The 22,795-nt window shown below is 32.6% G+C and overlaps 1 protein-coding gene across 3 annotated transcripts in view; it reads right to left on the bottom strand.

Moving 5' to 3' along the window:
- The window catches only part of LOC103576410 (uncharacterized), a 313,115-nt gene that overhangs the window by 79,262 nt on the left and 211,058 nt on the right, over window positions 1-22,795 (bottom strand). For all 3 annotated transcript variants that reach the window (XM_014442664.2, XM_053742847.1, XM_053742846.1), the window contains 2 exons: window positions 10,686-10,828; window positions 4,802-4,963 (listed from right to left, as the gene is read on the bottom strand). In XM_014442664.2, the coding sequence (XP_014298150.1) occupies window positions 4,802-4,963; window positions 10,686-10,828 (305 nt within the window). The remainder of the gene's footprint in view (window positions 1-4,801; window positions 4,964-10,685; window positions 10,829-22,795) is intronic.

Genomic DNA, 22,795 nt, shown 5'->3' with positions numbered 1-22,795 from the left:
CCAATGGTATATTAAAATATGGTGTTCGAAGAATATTTTGTGCAATTTTCACGAAGAAATATTAAAAAATACGGCAATGGCAGTAATTATTCGGACGTGTCTTGGAAGAAAGTAGAGTTGCGGTGAACATTATAACTTGGTTCTGGATCATCCAAAATCAAGGGTTCAAAGTTATTTCATTAGATAATAGTTTTCCCTGTAAAAAAAAAATTGACTTATTTTGTTATTAAAAAATACAAATTATGAATAAATTCTAAAAAAGCTCTCCATCGTTACCACGTAAATTATGTACAGAAATAGGGTTCAAAATTTCAAAAGGATCGGTGCAGTAGTTTTTAAGTTATGATGTCCACCGGATTTTGAAAACGTTAGTTTTCAGGAGAACAATTTAAAGTTTTGAACACTAAAATATCTGGTATAAATTGTTCATAAGCGAATTTTATCGGCTTACCTCACACTAACGAAATTTGCAGTACAGGTATAAACACGTTTGCCTTTACGTTGAAATTTCTGTAAGTAAAACTGGGAGGTTACATTAGGTATTGTATAGCGAGCGAAACATTTGCCAATTAACAAGCGGTCGGATCGGGTAGGTATAAAAACCGACAGGCATAAAAATTCTGACAACTTCGTCAATTTTGCTCTAATCGACTTGAAATTTTGACACAATATTCTTGAGATATCATGTATTCGGTTTAAAAAATAAAAAAAAAACCAAAAAAAAAATTAATACTTTACCCCCCCCCCCCCTTAATAGTTAAAAACTAACCTCATTTAGTGAACAATCTTAAGCTCACTATTTCACATGTCAACCACCGTGGAAAAAACATTGAAAATTAAACTTATGTTACCATACTAATCACAAATACATTCGATCGGATATTAATTCATAAATAAAAATTTTTTAGTAACATTCTTTTTATACGCATTTAAAATATCATTGTGTAAGCTTCTCTTTCCTGAATACCGAGCCTTTTATTCGGTGGGCATCTTGAGACCTGTAGCCTCTGACGTCAGGAGCTACCTCCAGCCCGTGACAAGGTTCACCCCCACTAGAGAAGGGCGAGTTGGACATCGAGGCGCACGAAGACGAGGCATTCCAACGGGGCCCTCCAAGAGGGCCCAGCGTGACGTCATCTAACTGTTCTCACCCTTACCCTTATTATATTGCTTATTATCAACCACTAGCAAGTAAAATATATTGAAGTGTTTTTCTTACAATTGTAAACTATGTTCAAATTTAAAGTATTTGTTCTCGTGTTAACAACGTCATAAACTTCAATCTAGATTTTATTTGTATTACGCTGTAACTAATTACTCTCTGTCTGATAATCGAATTTTGTCAAATTTGATATTATGCTCTTTTTCAAAACGATGTGCAGCCAAAATCAATTTACTTTCTTTTAAAATCATCATTCTTGCAACTATTGATATGTTGATTAACTTTAGATTTTAGATATTGTTTCGTTTGTCCTATATAACACAACTGACAAGAACATGGAGTCTTATAAACAACTTCAAATTGTTGATCTTATCTTGAATATTTAGTTGAATGAGAACTCTATAAATTTTATTCAATCAACATTGATCATTCGTTACTTAGTGTTGAAGAGCTGCCAGTAGATCAGATGTATCGTGATGAGTTAAGTGAAGTAATCAATATTGAAGAAAGCTTATTAACACAGAAACATACTTTACTTCGGAATGAGAATAAATATCTTTGCAACGCTCCTGGTGAAGATAATTTGCATAAGTGCATTTATTTGATGACTATTGTGAAGAGCTGTCATTTCCATCTATTGACCTCGGACTATTCAGGATTTTTAAAGATGGAATAAACATGACTCTATTTATGATGGCAATGAGTAAGTTACGAAGAGCAGATCAAAGAGGAGTTACTTAACACGGAAAAAAAAATAGTAGTGGTAGCTCTCTGAAATAGTACTGAATACTTTCTGTAAAAAAAAAATATCAGAAAGTACTGTATATTATCTAGACTGTATCTACTACTCTTTGGACAGTACTAGATACTATCCCAAACAGAAACCACTAATATCTCATATAGTACACTCTTATATAGTAGTCAGAGGCATCTGTAAAGTAACGAGTACTCTGCCGGAAAGTATAAGCACGTTTCTAAGATATTACAAGATACTATCTGCAGATATCACGTGTGGCGATCTGTAGATGACAGTGGTTACTGCGCAAGACAGGGCTATATACTTTCTGAGATAGTAACCAGTACTTTCTCAAATAGTTTTCAGGAATATCCAAGACAGTAAAAGTGAATTACGATTTTGAATTTTATTATTTCATCAAATTAAGCCAAATCAAAATCAATTTACATAAATAATCTTAAAACACCTATAAGTCTTGTACAAATAGGTTTTTCAGGGTGGGGTAATGAATTACCCCATGTAGTCGCTATGTGTCCTGACTAAAGTGTGACCACTAAGGGTTAAGCGGCAACTAACTGAGAAATGTATCAGTCCATTCAATCCATTTGTTTTGAATATTCTTGGTTCGAATATGGATATTCAGTTCATAACTGAAGCATACTCGTGTCCTGCATACGTTGTTTAATAAGAAAACAAAATCAACCGAGGGATGAGTAGTCTTTAGCGTAAAATCATTAAAGTAATGGATGAACATCCCGAGTTCGACATCGTAGAGATTTCTCTTAAGCTTAGTATTTATATGGTCAATGTAGTAGAAATGACAAGTCAAGAAGCCGCATGGTTTTTATTACGGCTACCAATGTCATCAAGTTTTGTAAAGATCACTTATTTAGCGACTTTTTGGCTGACTGGAAGGCAACAAGTAAGGAAAATACTTGAACAATTTAAAGCAGAGGAAATTTATGATTCAACTGACATATGGTGAAATATTTGTTTTGAATAGTCCGAAAGGAGACCAATAGAAGTAGAGAATCTGACTCTGGCTCGAGTGACTGCGTATTACACAGTGACAAAAGATAAGTGAAAACAACGTCATGTGGATCTTCGAACTATTATGTTGCATCAACTATATCGTAATAAAGAAACCGAAATTTTAGCTGAGAAAAAATATGTACAGTTATATTGCAAAAATCTATCTAGTGACTATGCTGCAAAATGCATTTCAAACGAAATGATGTAGTATTTTCAGTTTACATGCATTCCAGGATGTAATTAGGTTTGCTTGACAGGTGACGAATTTTTAGATGGCAATGACCAATTATCGGTAACATAGCATTTAGCACTTTAGCACTTAATCTTGTCTAAAATTGCATTTAACACGATTATGCAGTATTTTCAGACCTAATGCAGTTCAGGATGTAAACAGGACCGTTTCATAGGTGACTATTTCTCAGGTGGCGATGACCAATCATCAGTAACATAGTATCTGGCACATAAGCACGTAACACTGTCTGAAATCACACTTCACATACTATTACGAAGTATTTTCAAACCTAACCCACTTCACTGTATTAATAAAGCCGAATTGGAGGTGACCAATTCCTACTCTATTCTGATCAGTTATCCGTTACAACGTTCGCGTAGATCTTCATAGTGACTATGCCTAAAAATACCTCTTAAAAAATAATGCAGCATTTACAGTATCAATGCACTTTAGGGTGTAAGCAGAGCTGTTTGACGAGTGACCAATTTTCAGATGGCAATGACCAATTATCAGTAGCATATCGTCTGGCACTTTAACTTGTAACTTTATTCAAAATCGTATTTCACACAAATTGGGCAATATTTACGGATCTAAAGCACTCGACTATGTTAATGGAGCTTTTCAAGAGTTGTCCAATTTCCACGCAATCTTGTCCAATTATATGAAGCAACGTTCCCAAAATCTGAATAGTAATTATGCCTCAAATCACTTTATAAACAGAATAATGCAGTATCAACTTGATTGTTTTGTTTTATGTTATCTGGTATGTTCGAAATTCGACATGGATGGTCATGTGCCATCTGTATTTAAATGCTTGTTGCCAGTTAATTATTCTGCGTACAAGCTATAAAGTAATAACCAAATTAAAATTGACAGTCATTGTTTATACACTTTTTATTTCGATGAAATTGATCTGTGATTTGAGTCTGTACATTTATTTTGGGGTGCCAACATTTTTTAGGTGACCTTTGAATTTTGAGTTTCCTTTTTTTAATTTATTTTTTCTGACCAATTGATGATAATATTTGACCATTTTTTTACTGGTTCGGTACCATCATAATAACGATTAAACCATGATTCACAATGAGCTTGTGTGCTATGTATTTCTTTTTAAACCTAACCACTAAAAATAACTTTTTCTAGCTCACAGAGTATTGACCAAATTATGAATTGCACTGTCCATTTATTATTAACTAATTTCCATTCTAACAGTATGTTTTTGGAGGTTGAATGTTGAATTTACCGAGCTATAATTTTTTGTATAGCCGTGGAATTTTAAACTTGAAATTTCGAGAATCAAAAACGTGATTAGATTCCGAAAAATACTGACCATTTAGTGACCAATTATTCTAGTTATTAATGAGACCAACATTCGTACTTTCACGTGCTAACGTCGAGGAATCCTGATGAAGGGTTAATGTATTCTACACGGGATTTTTTCAAACAACAGCAACGTACCCGAAACTTTTCATTCTATAGCAAGTCTTTTAATGAATTTCAATAATCGAAATTTAAAGAATTGCAATGAATTATAAACTTAGTAGGTCGTGATTCTTAAGACAATTTATGAAGAACTATTACACTACATTCAATATGCATGATAAATTATTGTAAATTTAAAAATGGAATACAAACTTACCCTATGTATAGTTTCTTCAAAACTGTTAGACTGACCACTATTCATTTGGAAGTATCTTAGCCTATCAAAATCTTTTGGGTCCACAATGGAACGAAGAACAGTATGACTCATTTCAGGACCTAAGTCAAGTCCACTTTGGAGTACGCTGTCTGGTGTATCTACCTGAAATAAAACGTGAATAAATCATTACAGCTTGTTTCTGATTAAAATTCAAGAAACGAATAAAAAATTATCAAAGAAATAATTTTATCTCAATTTCTTTGGAGGCAACGATGGAATAGTTTTTTGTTATCACGCTCACATGACAGATATGCTATAATTTGTTATATACTTGTGTTGTTCAGTTTTGATATAATTTCGTTTTGAAGTAGAATATTGTGGCTTTTCGAATAGCTAAATTGAATCTAAATTGAATAATATTAACTTCCGTTGTTAACTGTGAATGATTAATGATAATCAGCCACTCGAATTTTATAAATTTCAATGTATTTAAGAATTACTGAAATATGATAAAACAGATAGTATTATTGAATTGATACATAATCAATATTGTACAGAAAATAGCTATAGAATTTTTTTAACATAAACAAAATATATACTATTTGAGATTTAAAAAAATTGATTGTACAATAAACTTGGTGGAGGTAATTCCATTTGAATTCTAGTACGTCTGACCGGTTCTGTAATAATTCCATCTCAGACAAGTCAACCGCGACATTTCAACCGACAACAGTTCAACCGAGCGACATTTTAACTAACGAATAATACGCCCTTTTTTACTTTCCCACTAAGAAAATTGCAAATTTTCAAAAATTCGGGAAGTTATTGGTTTCAGTCCGATTTTCGAAAATCAAATTTCTAAGAGATCTTGACGTTTTGAGGTTGTACGTAGCTATCTTGACTAATTTCACGATGATGTCCGAGTGTATGTATGTATGTATTTACGTACGTACGTGCGTATGTAAATGTCTATAACTTTTGGACGAATGAACCGATTTTGATCATCAAGGTGTCATTCGACCTTGTTGAATGAATTAAAAAAATATTTTTTTTTAGTATTTTGAAAATTTCTCAAAAACGACTCGATAAATCAATTTCAAAATCTGATCAGTTGTAGAACTCAATAAAACGCGTCGATTGCCACCTTGAACGTCTCAATCAGTCTATTCGTTCGAGAGATATCGTTTGAGAAAAAATGGTCAAAAACATTTTTTTTCGAAAACAAAGGCATACAAAAGTATTCTCGAGCTCGAAGAGCTCGAAAATTTATCTACAACAATTTTTCGAGCTCAAAGAGCTCGAAATAGGTGGGAAGTTTTGGGGCTGGCCCGCAGGGTCAACCAACAGACCAATTTTTCACGAATTTATGTGTATGTAATTACAAGAATATACCCATACACAAAATTGTGTAAAAATGTTTACCCTTTTTTCACGGATTTTGTGTGTAATTACAAAAATATACCTATACATAAAAAAGTGTAAAAAATTGCATTAAAATTATGGAAAACACTGCAACTGTTAACTTCATTAAATTAAATTTTTTCCTGTAAATTAAATCAAAAAAAAAATATAAATAATTTTTTTTTTATTTTAAAAAGCTAAAAATATTGAAAAGGCCATAAAATTAAAGACAAAGTTTCGAAAGGTTTTTTTTTCGACTATTTTTTTACGGTACATCAAGTCGAAAGAGATAAAAATAGAGAAATACCTCGTTAAAAATATTTTAGAAACTATAATTAATGTAAAAATAATTTTTTTGATTTAATTAATGTTCAAACAGCCATAACTAAGGAAAAAATTATTTTTTTGGAAATTAGTCTTTTTCTTTATGAACCCACTGAGGAGTAGGACAATCAACAGAAAAAAAACCTGGGGTACAGTTAGCCCTGTGGGTCGGCGCCAAAACTTCCCGCTGTTTTCGAGCTCCTTAAGCTAGAAAACATTGTTGTGAACACATTTTCGAGCTTTCCGAGCGCCGTAGAACTCTTGGATGCCATTGTTTGTTTATGAGTGTTCAGTCACGAGCTTAATCATTTTCAAAAGCTTCGTGTACTTTCGCTACGTCCGGGAGCTGCTGAACTCGCTACTGACTGCAAGTCAGTATAGTGCCGGGTCACTCGCTATCTGGGCCCGATATTCACAATTTCTAGCTCATGGCCGTGTCAAGACACCATGAGAACTCACTACAAGCCGGCCAATCAGATAATTCGTTTTATATTGACCTGCCAATGAGAGACTTCGCTATCAACTATTTCCTGTTGGCGTGCTTTTAAGCTAATGGGAAAATTCGTCTTATGCAGCAAGGCTGCCATGTCACCACCGAGTGGCAACGAAGAAGAAGACACCTGCTCACGCCCTTAATCTATATCGTGGATAGTTCAGTACAAATACAGCTATCCGTGTAACCGCTTCGCTCAGTATAAATTATTCTCGTGTCACGATTCCGTTTAACTTACAGTAAAATATCTTCAATAATTAGCTAGTATATCAAAGCTACTGATTGTTGAGTACATACAAAAATTGTTGCTCGCGTCTAATTAGTTATAAATTAATTACAACGCGTTCTGATCCGCTACCGACCACGTGTCGAGTTTTTAAACGTGAATTTAATATTGTTTGCATTCGCTATCACGTTATTATTGAGTCGCATTCGCTGTTAAGTATTTTTTTCACAGGTTTTCAGAGGACATATTGTTAATAAAATATTTCATTTGATAAACTGTAATTTTTGTGTTAATCTTGAGTCATTGAATTAATCACACCTACACCAGAATCCTTTTGTGCATTCTCTCAATTGAACGATGAGCTTTTCGAATTCAAAAGCATTATATATAGTACATTATTGCATGGTTTGTCCGGGGAGAATCATAAAATATATTTTTTTTTTTTTTCAACGCTTCGTCGTCGATATCTTTTAAACTACTTGAAGAATTTTGCTGTTCAATGTAGCGATCAGTGCGTTTTATTGAGTTTTCAAATTACTTGAATTTTGAAATTCATTAGTGCAGTCGTTTTAAAGTTATCCGCGAAAAACCTTTTTTTACCATTTCGTTCTCCAAGGATTTCTCTGGGATGAATTAACCAATAGAAACGGTTGAGTTGGCAATCAACCGATCAAGTTCAATTTTGCACAGTTTGTAGGAATTAAATAGTCGCGTCGAATGCCACGTCGGAGATCCAAACCAGATCATCCGTTCAAAAGTTACAGAATGTTTACATGCATATGAACTTACATCGATACATACGTACGTACATACACCCAGGCATCATCTTGTAATTAGTCCGAATATCTTCCTTAGACCTTAAAACATCAAAATTTGTTCGAAATTCAATTTGGAAATCGGATCAAAACCAATAGCTTCCCATTTTCGAATCAATTTAAATTTTCTTAGTGGGAAGTTAAAAATTGATGAATTCCTTAGACAAGAATTTTTATTGCCAAAAGTAAGTGAAGCCCCACTTCTACACCATCACCTGTATGTTATAGTGTTCTTAACGATATTTTGCTCGCGGATATTTTGTCGTACGGTTATTTTGTCCACGAATATTTCTGCGGATATCATGTCGTGCGGTTATTTTGTCCAAAATATTTTGTCGAAGTTATTTTGTCTGCAGATATGTAGTCGCAGCACCTTCATATATATATATATATATATATATATATATATATATATATATATATATATATATATATATATATATATATATATATATATATATATATATATATATGTATATATTAGACCGGATTTAAAAAATCGACTATTTTTTTTTTTTCAAAACCCGCAGTGAAATATCTTCCTAGTCACGAAAAAAGAAGCCTGTAAAAACGGGAGCTCTTAATATCGATTTTGAAAGATCGCTTATCGTAAATTTCTATTTTACGTTTAAATAACATGGAAAAAAAAATTTTTTAACTTTGGAATTTTACAACTCATTTTGGAATTAACATGTCGGGGTGAGAGATACATACTTTTAAAGGAAATTGAACGCTCTAAATAAATTGTATCTTTTGTTTTTTCTCTAAGTCTACTCCTTTAAAAGTTATTCGAGTTTAAAGTTCAATATGTAGTTAATTTAACATTTTTGTCTTAATTTTTCTTAAATATTTTATATCTAGTATTGAAAAAAAAAATTTTTTCTTAAAATATTAAATTATCAAGTTTAACGTCGTTGACAAAGTAGATCTTTATTGTTTTACTATGAGGAATAATTGAGTTTTAATTTTAAAAATCTGAAATTATTTCTCTCTTTGAAATTTAAAAAAATTTTGAACTGTATGTACATAATTTTTCGTAAAAACGACCAACTGTGTTTTTGTAGGAAATGTAATGTATTTTTTTACCGCTCAAATAGAGATGTGCCACATTATCAACTTAATTTTTTGGTTTAATCTTTAGGTTTCCCTATATTTAGAAGAAGCTCTAGAAGAAAAAATGTTTAAACTTCAAAGAGAGAATTAATTTCATAATTTTTAAATTGAAAAGTCATTTATTCCTCACAGTAGAACAATAAAGATCTACTTTGTCAACGACGTTAAACTTAATATTTAAATATTTAAAGACAAATTTTTTTTCTCAATAATTATTATGAAATATTTAAGAAAAATTAAGAAAAAAAGGTTAAATTAATTACATGTTGAACTTTAAACTCGAATAACTCTTAAAGGAAAAGACAGAGAAAATACATAAGAGACAATGTATTTAGAGCGTTCAATTTCCTTTGAAAATATGTATCTCTCACTCTGACATGTAGTTCCAAAATGAGTTGTAAAATTCCAAAGTTAAAAAATTTTTTTTTTTCTATGTTATTTAAACGTAAAATAGAAATTTTTGATGAGCGACCTTTCAAAATTGATATTAAGAGCTCTCGTTTTTACGGGCTTCTTTTTTCATGACTAGGAAGATATTGCACTGCGGGTTTGAAAAAAAAAAAAAAAAAAAAAAAAATAGTCGATTTTTTTTAACCGGTCTAATATATATGTACACATACATTTATAAATTTTTTAACGAATAGTAATTTTGAACCCTACTCAACCAATTATGATAGTTTATGACAAAATTCCTTGAAAAATCGACTTTGAAGACAAATACAATAGTTAGTTTTTAGAAAAATCTACCTAAAAATTGAGAAGCTTTATTATTAACATTCAAGGGCCGCTCGAAAGCGTCCAAGAGACAGTATTCGGAAAGATTTACAATCCTTAAACGACGTTTAAATATTCGAATTTTGGGCTGAAATTTTCAGCTTAGTCATAATTTCATAAATATTAACTATAGCTGCCACGAGAAAAAAGAACTTTATAATAAAAAAATTCGAATTTCGATTAGTTTTGATATTTTGAAAATTTGTGAGCGATTTCTCGAAAATTTTTTATCGAGCTGTTTTTTGAAGAGGCTTCTTAAACCATCTTGAACCAACAAATTTTCATAAGAAACTCGAAAATAAAAATAGTCGATTTTTTTGGGTCACCCTAGTATATATAATTAAATACATATATCAACTTTTGAACCATATGTATTTTCTGACATAGCATGTCGAGCTGAGTTTAGAGGTAGCAAAATTTTTCAAAAATTCCATCATGAAGAAAAAAACAATAGTTAGATTTCTATGAAATCTACTAAAAATGTTTCGGCACTGATTGGAATCAATTGACCTTGATGAACTTTTTGATTATTGATTAGCTTATTGGAACATCTTATACAGAATTAACTCATCAAGAATGAAATCCAACTTTTTTTTTTATTCATGTGTTTAAAACTCTTAAAATTATCCGCACATTTCTAATGGACCAATAAATTTCTTCTTTTATGCATTTCAATTCTTAGGGAACTGGGAAGCTTGCAAACAAAATCAATTATAAAGACAATGTGGTCAAACATACCCTTTGAGGAACACCTATTTTCGTTCGTCCGGTGTGTTTTGGTGAAGCTTGTGATTGGCTCTGCTTCTCTTTTTTGCTTGTTTTTAGTCCTTTTAACAAACGGGAAAAAGTTGTTTTCTTTTTACTCGTATTCAGGTCTTGATCTGCAACATCAATAAATGAAATGAAAATCAATAAATATCTACTTGAATTTTATGAATATTCAAAATAGTAATTTATCTATAAAAATATTGCGATAAAGTGGACCATTCACTTTGATTCATGTGCGGCGTTATCACTTCACACCACTGAGTAAAACTGATGATTTTTAGGAGTAATTTACAATCTTCAGTAAAACTTTTAATCGTCATTATTATAACCATTCATTATATACTGAGAATTATCACTCAGCACATTTAAACGTTCTTAAAAACGTTGAAGTATCATTCATTACTATTATTGATAACGTAATGCCTGGAGAAAACAAGCTTCGAAAATTAATCAATACATAGCATATTTTAGTATTAATTGCTAATGACAGCCTATAAATATATTTTTTTCATTAGTGAATGAGGCAGAAGTTCGGCACGTGCGTGGTTCGAATGATCACCGAAGTTAAGGTAGTTCACTCGCCAAACGACTTTTCTTAGGAATGCGATGAAATCAAAACATGAGATTAACAAAAATGTCTAATATTTAATGAAAAAAAGAAAAAATTTTTTTCACCGATTGTAAGACGAGATATTAACAATCAAAAAGTGCATAATTAACATGCTGGAGATTTATCAAGTATAAGAAAAACATGTAGTTTCCTGAATATCTTGAAAAAGGTTCTTACCATTTTTTTTCAAATACTTATCCACTGTTAAATGAAAAAATTAGAAATTTTTTGAAAAAAACTCTGAACTTTTTGACCGAGTTGTTTAAAAAACATTGATTTTTAAAATATAAATAATTTTAAAATACTTGACGTGTGGTGGGGTACAGCAATTACAACTCGGCAACGTTGCAGTCGTCATGCTTAACCCGCGGAAATTCAAATGTCACTTAGTTGGGTTAATTTTTGAGCATGAAAGCATTGGAAGTCGAAAAATTTTTGGAAAATTTTTCAAAATAATTTTTAAGAATGTTAAACATTTATTCAATGATTTTAAACAAACAAAAAAATTATTTTGTGATATTAGCATATATTAATGATAGCTCGGCTGCCCAATTCCAAAACACAGTAAGTGACAAATTTTTCAAAATCGATTTTTTAGTATTTTTAGTTCTAATAGAGTTTTGTGAACATGATTCTATACATATTTCAAAAATTTTATTTTTGTCAGTTACTGCATTTTGAAATTGGTCAGCCGAGCTTTTCTAATAGTTTTAGAATTTTAAAAAATTATGATATTGAAAATAGCATACATCGAATAATTTTTTTTCTTTTTAATTGCGATTTTCTTGTTAGTTTAAAAAAAAATTATGAAAATATGCACAAAAATTAATTCTATCTAAATTTGTGATTGTCAATAATAACAAACTACATGTATATTAAACTCACACTATATAAAGATTGCTACCTATACATTTAATCTATAGACTATTCAATATAAATGTTTGCAGCGTTGCCACATTTATTATACTCATCAGTGTGATTGTATTAGTGTGTATCTATATATTTAAAACTAAAATGTATTGGATACAGTCTCTCACAAAAATAAAATATTTTCGCATTGAGTATCTCTAACTTTTTGTAGTTACGATTACGCTACCCTGACGGATTTAAATCAGCCTGGAATCAGCCTGGAAACACCTTGGAAGTGGAAACACGGTGGAATCACGGTGGATCCAGAGTGGTTACAGGGTGGGTTTGTGCCATTTTAACACCGTGCATACACGGTGGTTACATGGTGTTTCCACGATGGTAACACGGTGTACCCACCCTGATTTCATGGTGTATTCACCGAGATTCCACAGTGTATCCACGGTGATTACGCGGTGTACGTGGAATCACGGTGGGTACACCGTGTAATCATCGTGGAATCACGGTGAACACACCGTGTAATCATCGTGGAATCACGGTGATAAAATGACAAAGAACCCACCGTGTAACCGCCGTGGATCCACCGTGATTCCATCGTGTTTCCGGGGTGTTTCCAGGGTGAATCGAAACCGCGAGGGTATACTTTTGGCTACGAATGTATCGAGTGAACTACCTTAAGTAGCATCGAGCACGATCACTACTTCGCTGGGTGATAGTTTAGACACATTTCGGGTTCGAACGAAGGCCTCTGATCGTTAGGCGTGGGAAGAAGATCCAGTGATCGGTAAGATGGGATTTTTATCGATCACTGGAGTTCACCCAAACCGAAACTGTACTAGCTAGGTTTTTTCTGTGGTTTTCCTAGCTACTACACCTCCATTGCACAAGAGAGGAAATAGGGCATCACCGTAATGATGCAGTACGGTATAAGCACAAGTCGGGCCACAGCTGCACAATGAAGGTAGAAGAAGAAGTAAAGCAGTTTACGATATAAAGGCAAAAAGTGTAGAAAGCCAAAAAGAGTATACACTGCAACAATTAATAAAATTAAAAATTATATTTTTTCATTACAGTATTACAAATTATTATAAAAATTGGGATATCTTAATAAATATTACTCTTTTATTTGAAAGATTATTATCTTGTTACTTTTACTACTATTTTATTAGTACATTTTATTAAAATGAAATAGCAACATTCAATATATATATATTAAATTATTTTTGTGTGTCAGGTATTATACTCCATTATGAGATTTTGATGATTCCCATTATATAAAAACATAAAAAATAAGGAAAAGTATTAACTAAATTTTATGCGGGGTGCAAAAATAACTATCTGTCTACTAAGAAACCTATGCAAATAGTATCACATATTAGACAGTCTGGGGAAAATACGCTTATAATAGTATTCATTCGCGCAATACCTATCTCACGTACCGTTTTTCTTATCCGAATTGTGATACCTATCTTATGATTAACGGCCAGATATACATACCTGTCTATGGATTGTAGTGGTCTCGATGCCTATCTCGAACAAATACCTGACTGCAATACCTGTCTTGTAATTAGATACCAAAGTTAATACCTATCTTTATGCCTGAAGCGATTACGATACCTATCTCGTACTCGATAATTACAATTATAATACCTATCTCATATTTTCCTTTTCTTCTCATACAATTTCTGCCTTGTTCCTGTAAGTAATACTCATTACCTGTGATCATACCTGGCGTAAATTCAGCAACACCAAAAATAATCGAGACGTCATCATAAGTTAAGTATGCTTTGATAACATTTCAGGTAGAGGGTACAACTCTTTTAGACGCAGCTGGATATGCAGATTTGCCTATATGACAGGGTCTATTAATCCTGAACCTATGTCATTCGGACATGAACAAGGTAGAATGGTGGTCTGGTCCTAGCAAACCAGGTGAGACCAGGATCACTTTCTAAATTACTAGCTCATATAGCTAAATAGGACGCGGACTTATCTGAATCTTAAACGATGGGTGACAAATGGTTAATTGACCTCGTAGTTCTATGGAGTTAACCTCAACTCTGTTTCGAGTTATATATGATTATATTGATTATATATATAAATATATATATATATATATATATATATATATTGTAACATGATGAAAAATTTGACATCGCCTCGTGGTTTGGATTATTTGAATATAATAAATAGTTACCCGGTAAGCAAATTTTAGTGACATCTATGATCACTATTTCGACTTCGACCGAGCTATCGATCTAACGCATGGATTGAAACGGAAGATCCGGGATAGACTCTGTATTGAACGGCCGCGTTTTTGTACTTGAACAATTCGACTCCGACCAAAATAACAATTCTCGATTCCGGCTATTGAACAACGCGATTTACGGCTTTAAGAACAATCCGAGTTTGATCAACAAACAATTACTCACGAGAAATAATTTGAACCCTATAATAACCGCTTTCGTGAACAAGTGAAGAAGCCGAAGCCTCGGCACAAGAACTGAGTAAAGTATACGACCGACTGATTTTGTTTAATGAACAAGTGAAACGCGTTTTGTGTAAATAATAATTAATTATGCGCAGTAATTATGTGATAGTGAAATTCACGCGTTACCGAAATAAGATATTATTTTATATTTTATTTTATTTCAATCGAGCAATTCTGAGAATTACGGATTAATTGTGTCTCATTTGCAACAGCAATTTTGTCGCCTCGCCATGTAAGAATACTCTGACGTCACTCGTCAAGTATTCCATTGATACTTATGCTGTATGTGGGTCTCCGGACAATAAAATCACTGATTTTTTTTTTTTTTCGTAAAATGACTTCTATTCGTTTTAAGTAATGAACGAACTGTGTGTTTTGATAAATTACAATTTCTACGAGCAATGTTTTTGTTTGTATCGAGTCAAGCCGAAATCGACGAATTAGATTTGTTTTGTAACTGATAATTTTTATTTGTTATACTGATCAAGTTATTTCTTTTGTTCAATATACGACTAATTATTTTTGAGTTAATTCTGATCAATTATTTTATAGTAATCTTAAGTGCCTGACTTTTCCCAGATCCGCCACTCTGAGCGGATTTCTGATAATTGTTTATTGGTGATTATAAAATCACCTTGCACCCAAAATTAAATATTTTGCACAAGATTGCCAAATCGTAAGTGTATTCGGGCTTCACTCCGGTAGATCCCCGGTGGTGAAAAACCTGTTACAATATATATATATATATATATATATATATATATATATATATTAGGGTGCGTCATTTCGGAGCAACATTTTTTTTAAGTTCATGGGAAAAGAATCATAGTTCAACACACAAAAAAATTTTCGTCCAAGAAAAAAAAAGTTATGTTGATTACAGACCTAGCTCATTGGAAAATTCGATTTTCCCATTTAAATAACACCGGAATTTTTTTTTTTTAAATTTGAGAATTTTCAACTCATTAACAAATCGGAAAATCAGATGGACTAATACTTTTATTTTTGTAGGATATTGAACACTCCCCAAAAAAGGTCTCTGATCATTTTTTGATAAATTCACCTGTCCAAAAGTTATTAGAGCTCGAAGTAAAGTTTGAGATCTTTTTACTTTTCTGGCGGATCTATCAGACTTATCACAAAATATTGTAGGTTTTTTTTTTTTGTTGAAAATTTTATTCTCTACAAATTATTATTTGTAAAGTTTTTTTCAAATTCTGCGTTGTTTTCTAGTTATTTTCAAGCTCTAAAAAAAGTGGTTCTGATCGATTTCAAGAACTCGACATTGAAGTGAAAATAACTAGAAAACAATGTGGAATTTTAAAAAACTTTACGAGTAAAAATTTGTAGAAAATAAAATTGTCAACAAAGAAGACCCTATAACATTTTGTGATAAGTCTCATACTTTCACTGGAAAAGTAAAAAGATCTCCAACTTTACTTCGAGCTCTAATAAATTTTGAACAGATGGATTTATCAAAAAATCATAAGAAACTTTTTTGTAGAGCGTTATTTATATGGGAAAATCGAATTTTTCAATGAGTTAGGTCTGTAATTGACCGATAATTTTTTTTCTTAAGTGAAAAATTTTTCTTTGTGTTGAACTATGGTTTTTTCCACATGCAATTAAAAAAAAATGTTGCTCCGAAATGACGCACCCTAATATATATGGGCAGGTCCATTACTTTTTGACGAAAGTGTGCGCGCGTAGGTCACCGGTTTGACGTCAATTTTTTTTTCGACACTATGTTAGAAAAAGAAAAGATCCTGAAAATTTCAGCTTCATGCAATCAAATCCAGCCGTTGGAGAATTTTTTGAAATTTGAAAAAAGTTAATTTTTTAGACATTTTCAAAAATTCATACCTCAGCTCCTATATAACTTTGAGCTTCAATCAAGATGGCATTTGTTCCTGTCAGTATTATATTGTCATGAAAAAAATACCTCACTGATTTGAACTTGATTCCAGCTTAGCTGTGGGCTTTTAACTGAGCCACTGTTTAAATAACTTTTTTCCGATATTCAAAGTGCTCTCAAATCTACAATTTTTTGAGTAAAGAGATGATCAAGAGCTCAAATTTTTCGTTGGAGTAAGCTCTATTGATTCCTACCCTATTTTTGCCTTATTGCTGCTATGTCTTTAAAATACAGCCACATAAAGCCGATCAATTTCTTAAAAATCGCTAATTTAAATACCCACAGCTTTTCTCTATTAACTCGAAATCTTTCAAAAATTTCAGAGATTACACGCCATTCTATGCCCAAATAGCCCTGAGAATTTCAACTTTGGTTTTGACCTGGTTTTGGAGCTGTGAATTCTTAAAATTGTCGAATTTCCAACTTTATATGATGTTTGTCGGACTTTTATCATCAGTTTTATAATTTTACGGTATCAATTAATACTTTTTCAAAATCTCACAGTGAAGAAAGAGGCTTAATGGTTTCATTATAAGTAAAAATCATTAATCAAGACGTCTGATTTTGTTTCGAGTGATATTAGTGGTTTTTAACTTAATTAAATTTATGTTTCTTTTTTTTACATTCATCAAACGAGTTTTGACAACTGATGTTAATATCTAACTGTAATAAGATTTGGTTACTTAGTGTTGTCATTGAGTAAAACATTAAAGAAAAAAAATTCTTTTTTGTTATATCTATCTCAAGTTATGTCTATTTTGATGCCAAGCTCTTAAAATCGATCAAAACACTATCTTTTTAGGAGCTTGGCATCAAAATAGAAATAACTAGAATAGAATGCAGAATTTTGAAAAAATTTATCAGAGATAATTTGTAGGAAATAAAATTGTCTACAAAAAAGATCTCATGACATTTTATGATTTGTCCGATAGTTTTGCCGGAAAAGTAAAAAGATCTCGAAATTTACTCTAACATCAATTTAAGCTCCAATAACTTTTGAACAAATGGATTTATCAAAAAATGATAATAGACTTCTTTTGTAGAGCATTTAATTTCCTCCAAAAATCTGTATTGAGAATTTCTGAATTCTCATTAGTTGGCATGGTATAAAATTCAGAACGAGCAATAACAACTTATGCAAAATTCATAGAAAACTTTGTTTGTAGGTCAGTGAATTTGATACAAAATGTTCGAGAAGAGATTTTTTGTATCTTGATTTTTTCGGAAGTTATGTATTTTTTACCATGTTACTAAATGAAAAATCGAAAATTATCTATAGCCACCTCTAAATATCAATATGAAAAACTCAAAATTTAACTATCATCATACTTTAAGATACCCTTTCAATGTTCATCAAAAAAATAAAAATAGACCCCTTATTTGAAACAGTCTAATATATATATATATATATATATATGTATATATATATATATATATATATATACATATATATATATATATATGTATGGTGGTTCGGCTTCACTCCGAGAGATAGCGTTCACGACTAACGCTTCTCGCAATGCCTCATCCCTATGACTGTTTCAATATATAACATTCCCAACATGAAACTTCCAACACGGCGTCTTAGGTGGGGTATAAGATAGTCACACCTAACTGAGGAGTCTCAGCTATCGTATATTTAGACGAAACGCCTCTCACCCCACAAATACCTTTTTCCATCTCTCCTCTTCTCATCATCACTCACAACGTTTCACTCTTTGGTAGTTGGCGACTTAAGCAGTATTATATATATATATATATATATATATATATATATATATATATATATATATATATGGGTCATTCCGCCAAATAAAGTTATTTTTACGGGGTGACCCTCATCGATTTGATTAAAATTTTGTGGAGTCTTTCCATCTATTGAAAAAAAATTCTCTGAAAATTTGATCCTTTAATATGCAGCAGTTTCAAAGTTATGATTTTTTGAATTTTTTAAAAATTTTTGTTTTCAACTTCTTCATTACTTTTTTTGAAGGAAACAATAAAAAAAAAAAAAAATGAGCACATAATAGTTTTTCGTAGGAAAAATTCTCAGCTTTCCAACGAAAATATCCATTTTTTATTTTAAGTTACAGAAGACCATTTAAAATTCGTTTAAAATACGTAAATCGATTTTTATGACTGTGTGGCGCTTGATACATCTAATTTGATATTTTTTTCTGAAAGCTGAGACCTTTTCCCACAAAATATGTAATTTTCTCGATGTGCATATTTTTTGTTTGAACAAAATTAAATGAAATATAAACTCTCTATGATTAAAAAACTTTAATTCTTAACTTTTTTGAGGACCTTGATGCATTTTTAACACAAATATATCCTAGTCTATCAACAATAGGTGAGATAAGATGTACTGCTTGTGTTTCTTTCACCGTATTTGACTCTAGGTATCGTACGTCTATAACATTTATTTTCTATAAAAAGTCATTATTCCTTGATTAAAAGAAACAATTCGAAACGATTTGTAATGTTAAATGCCCATAAAAAGGGTGATGAAAAAGTATTCAAAGTATTCAAAAGCATTAAAAAGAATTCAAAATTTTTTTTCCCAATCGTTTTAAATTGTTTCTTTTAATAAGAGTTGGTTATAAAACTGAAATCAACGCCAGTATAATTTTGAATAGCCTGGATGCATAAATCTTGCGGTGTGAGGATATGTTTTCTGATATGTGTCTGCAGTAAAGCTCTGACAACAAAAATTATAAAACTATTTTTCATGATACCAGCATTAAAGCTTCAAGTTTTGGAATTAGTAATTTGAACTTTGATTCTTGCGTTTTATTCAAAAATGATTTCAGGCTATTGATGTTATCTGCCTTAATGACAGTTCTAACTTTGTCATCGTTTTATAAATATTTGTCTAAATAATAAATAGTATTTATAATTTCTGTTTAATTATAAATCGCAAATCAAAAGGTACGCGTACACTTATGGTTGATCACACCATTGATTTTTAATTAACTTAATTTTAATTGGCTGCTGCCACTGAAACTAATTTTCAATGCAGGTAATCATGAAAAAAATAGTGTGTAACACGAGATGAATCACGACTTCAGATTGCAGTTATTGTCAGCTTTTGCCTACGGCTTAGGCAGTCTACCTCACTCTCGTCTGATATCGTTTTGTTTTATCTCTTGCCACACAATGAACCATTACAGTTTGATAAAACTATAAAATCAACAACTAGTATTTAAATAATTATTGATTTTGTTCAAACAAAAAATATGCACATCGTGAAAATTACATATTTCGTGGGAAAAGGTCTCAGCTTTCAGAAAAAAATATCAAATTAGATGTATCAAGCGCCGCACAGTCATAAAAATCGTTTTACCTATTTTAAACGAATTTTAAAGAGTCTTCTGTAACTTAAAATAAAAAATGGATATTTTTGTTGGAAAGCTGAGAATTTTTCCTACGTAAAACTATTATGCGCTCATTTTTTTTAAAAAATTGTTTCCTTCAAAAAAATTAATGAAAAAGTTGAAAACAAAAATTTTTAAAAAATTCAAAAAATCATAACTTTGAAACTGCTGCATATTAAAGGCTCAAATTTTAAGAGAATTTTTTTTTCAATAGATGGAAAGACTCCACAAAATTTTAATGAAATCGATGAGGGTCACCCCGTAAAAATAACTTTACTTGGTGGAATGACCCATATATTTATATTGTGACGTTACATTGCCGAGGAGATGGAGTTGAAGGTGGAGTAAGCGTGAGTCCGTGTGTTAGAGAGAGATAGAGTTAGTATGTGTGTCGAGTTGAGTGTATTAGATAGTGAGTGGAGAGTATGGAGTATATATGTGTGGTGAATTAAGTATGTTGAGAGTACGGGTACGTGTACGTTGTGTTGTCTGTTTTGAAGTACCTGTGTGGTAGAGCGTGCATTTAACGGGGGATGTCTAGCTGTGTCGTGGATAGTGGCCAAGATAACGTGCATCCCGAGCCGTGATGACGACTAGGCCTAGGCTCAGCCCTCGGGGTTGACGTGGTGATCACGGAGGAGTGACTGAGATGTCGTTGCCCCTTTGAGTTGGTACCCGGAGTTAGCTGGGGTACGATTACGTTTATTTGGGGATGGCAGGTCTCGTTTGCGATGCTCGAGAATGCTAAAGATTCGCTAACTTCGGATATCACGGGTAGTGACATTGCAAGTCCCGCGAGTCCACGGCTTGTATGTGGTTGGGGAAGAATGGATTGAGGAGCGAGAATGTGAGAGTGACTGGAAGTAGTAGAGTGTGGAAGTGAATGGAGTAGGAGACAAGAGAAGAGCAGTTGAGAATCGACGATGGTGTCAGAGAGTTGGATTTTGGAGGCACTCGAGTATGGGCCGACCCAAAAGTCGAGTTTGGGGTCTTGGAGCGAGTGGTGCAGAGTCGGAGAGCCCCAAAGGTAGGCCTTGACCACACCCTTGACTGATGTCGTTTCGGAGCTTATGGCTCTGAGTATTGAGTTCTTGGATCCGTTTGTCGTGATTTTGTCGTCTTGAGTTACCGCATTATTTATTTTATTTTATTAATTATCTAGAAGTGTGTAAGTTTTGGGATTCGTCGTCCACGAGAGATTCTCGATGTCATACCCAGGTGTTTATTTGTCTGATGGACCGAGAGTACTCGACCGTGGGCCGCTTAGGCCCTTCGCGTCACTCTCACGTCATCTCTACGAAATTTTATGTAGTTTTCTTTTCTTTATTTCGTTTTAATATGATTTTAATTAATCAACTTCTTCCGCGTAAGAAGAACCGCGACCGTCTCTCCATAACCTAGCATACTGAGTGCACCAGGACATGCCGCTACCACCGTTCATTGCTCTTATTTCCAAAGGATTTAGATATTAGGTTTTAATTATGTGTACGTGTAGACCGGTTGCCGATACCGGGGAAATAAAAGTCGGCTGGCGCCGAGAGGAATCACATTTTGTCTTCGCGATTTTTACGAGCAGCCACCCGAACTCGCGGGTTGAACCATGGCTTAGACTGGCCTCTAACAAATTTTATTTTACTGGGACAGAGCAATGAGCTCAGATTCTTGCAAAGCAACGACCCGCACTTGTTTAAACGCGGCAACGTATGTTAAAAACTTACTAACTTACCTCACAACTTATAATTTATAGATTATTCTTACAAATGGTTGAATTACTATTTATAACTTAATTAATAACACTCTGGTTAAACTATTTAAGGATCTTACCAGTAAACTAGGATACCAATAGGATGAACAATGATAGATAGGCTAAATGAAATATTTAGAAAAATACAGATTTATTGCAAATTATAATAAGATTCAGTTACTTACAATCGACGTTTCCGCAAGATACAATATAAGAATCGTCCTGGTATAAACGCCGGAGGTTCAATACTTATCTACGTGGACAACGTAGTTACAGCACACTGAATCGATTATTTGACTCTAAGATTATTTATAATAATTAATGACTAAACAGTAAAATATAATAGCAAGAGCATTGCCGGTAATGTTCGAAATATCAAAAGTAGATTGCTCGAATTAATAAAACCACAAGTGAATTACTAGTATATTACAACAAGCTATGCGTCATTACTACCTATTCCAGGTTCAAAGGGATTGACCGATATTTTTGGGCGTAGGACTAGCCTTGGGACTCTGTTCTCACTGCACCAATACGGACATGCGTCGACGTGATAATTAGTCATGTGACCACGGCACTATGACTTGTGTAGTTTCAGACGGCAACGAGACGGGGAAAAATGGGAACCGCAAGGCTGAGGACAACGAAAATAATTCACATTGTCTCAATATATTATGATATATGCATTGTAACGTAATTCTTTTTTTTTAACTTAATACTGAGATAACTCGATTAAACGTACGAAAATTTACACGTAACTTGTACTCAATAAATTTCCTCCAATACTCAAACTCAAAATACACAAATCGGGCTACGTTACACTTGGCCCACCAATCACTCCTCTCATTTCCTCCAGATCCTGACGGGCGCCAGCCGACTTTCATTTCCCCGGTATTGGCAACCGGTCTAAACGTACACGTAAATTAAAACCTAAGTATCTAAATCCTTCGGAAATGAGAGAAATGAACGGAGGTAGCGGCATGTCCTGGTGCGCTCAGTATGCTAGGTTGTGGAGAGAGAGTCGCGGTTCTTTTTACGCAAAAGAAGCCGATTAATTAAAATTAAATTAAACAAAACAA

Source organism: Microplitis demolitor, chromosome 2 (assembly GCF_026212275.2).
Source record: "Microplitis demolitor isolate Queensland-Clemson2020A chromosome 2, iyMicDemo2.1a, whole genome shotgun sequence".
In the NCBI taxonomy this organism is placed as follows: domain Eukaryota; kingdom Metazoa; phylum Arthropoda; class Insecta; order Hymenoptera; family Braconidae; genus Microplitis; species Microplitis demolitor.
The sequence above is the reverse complement of the archived record's forward strand: the minus strand, read 5'-3'. Positions and strand labels throughout refer to the sequence as shown.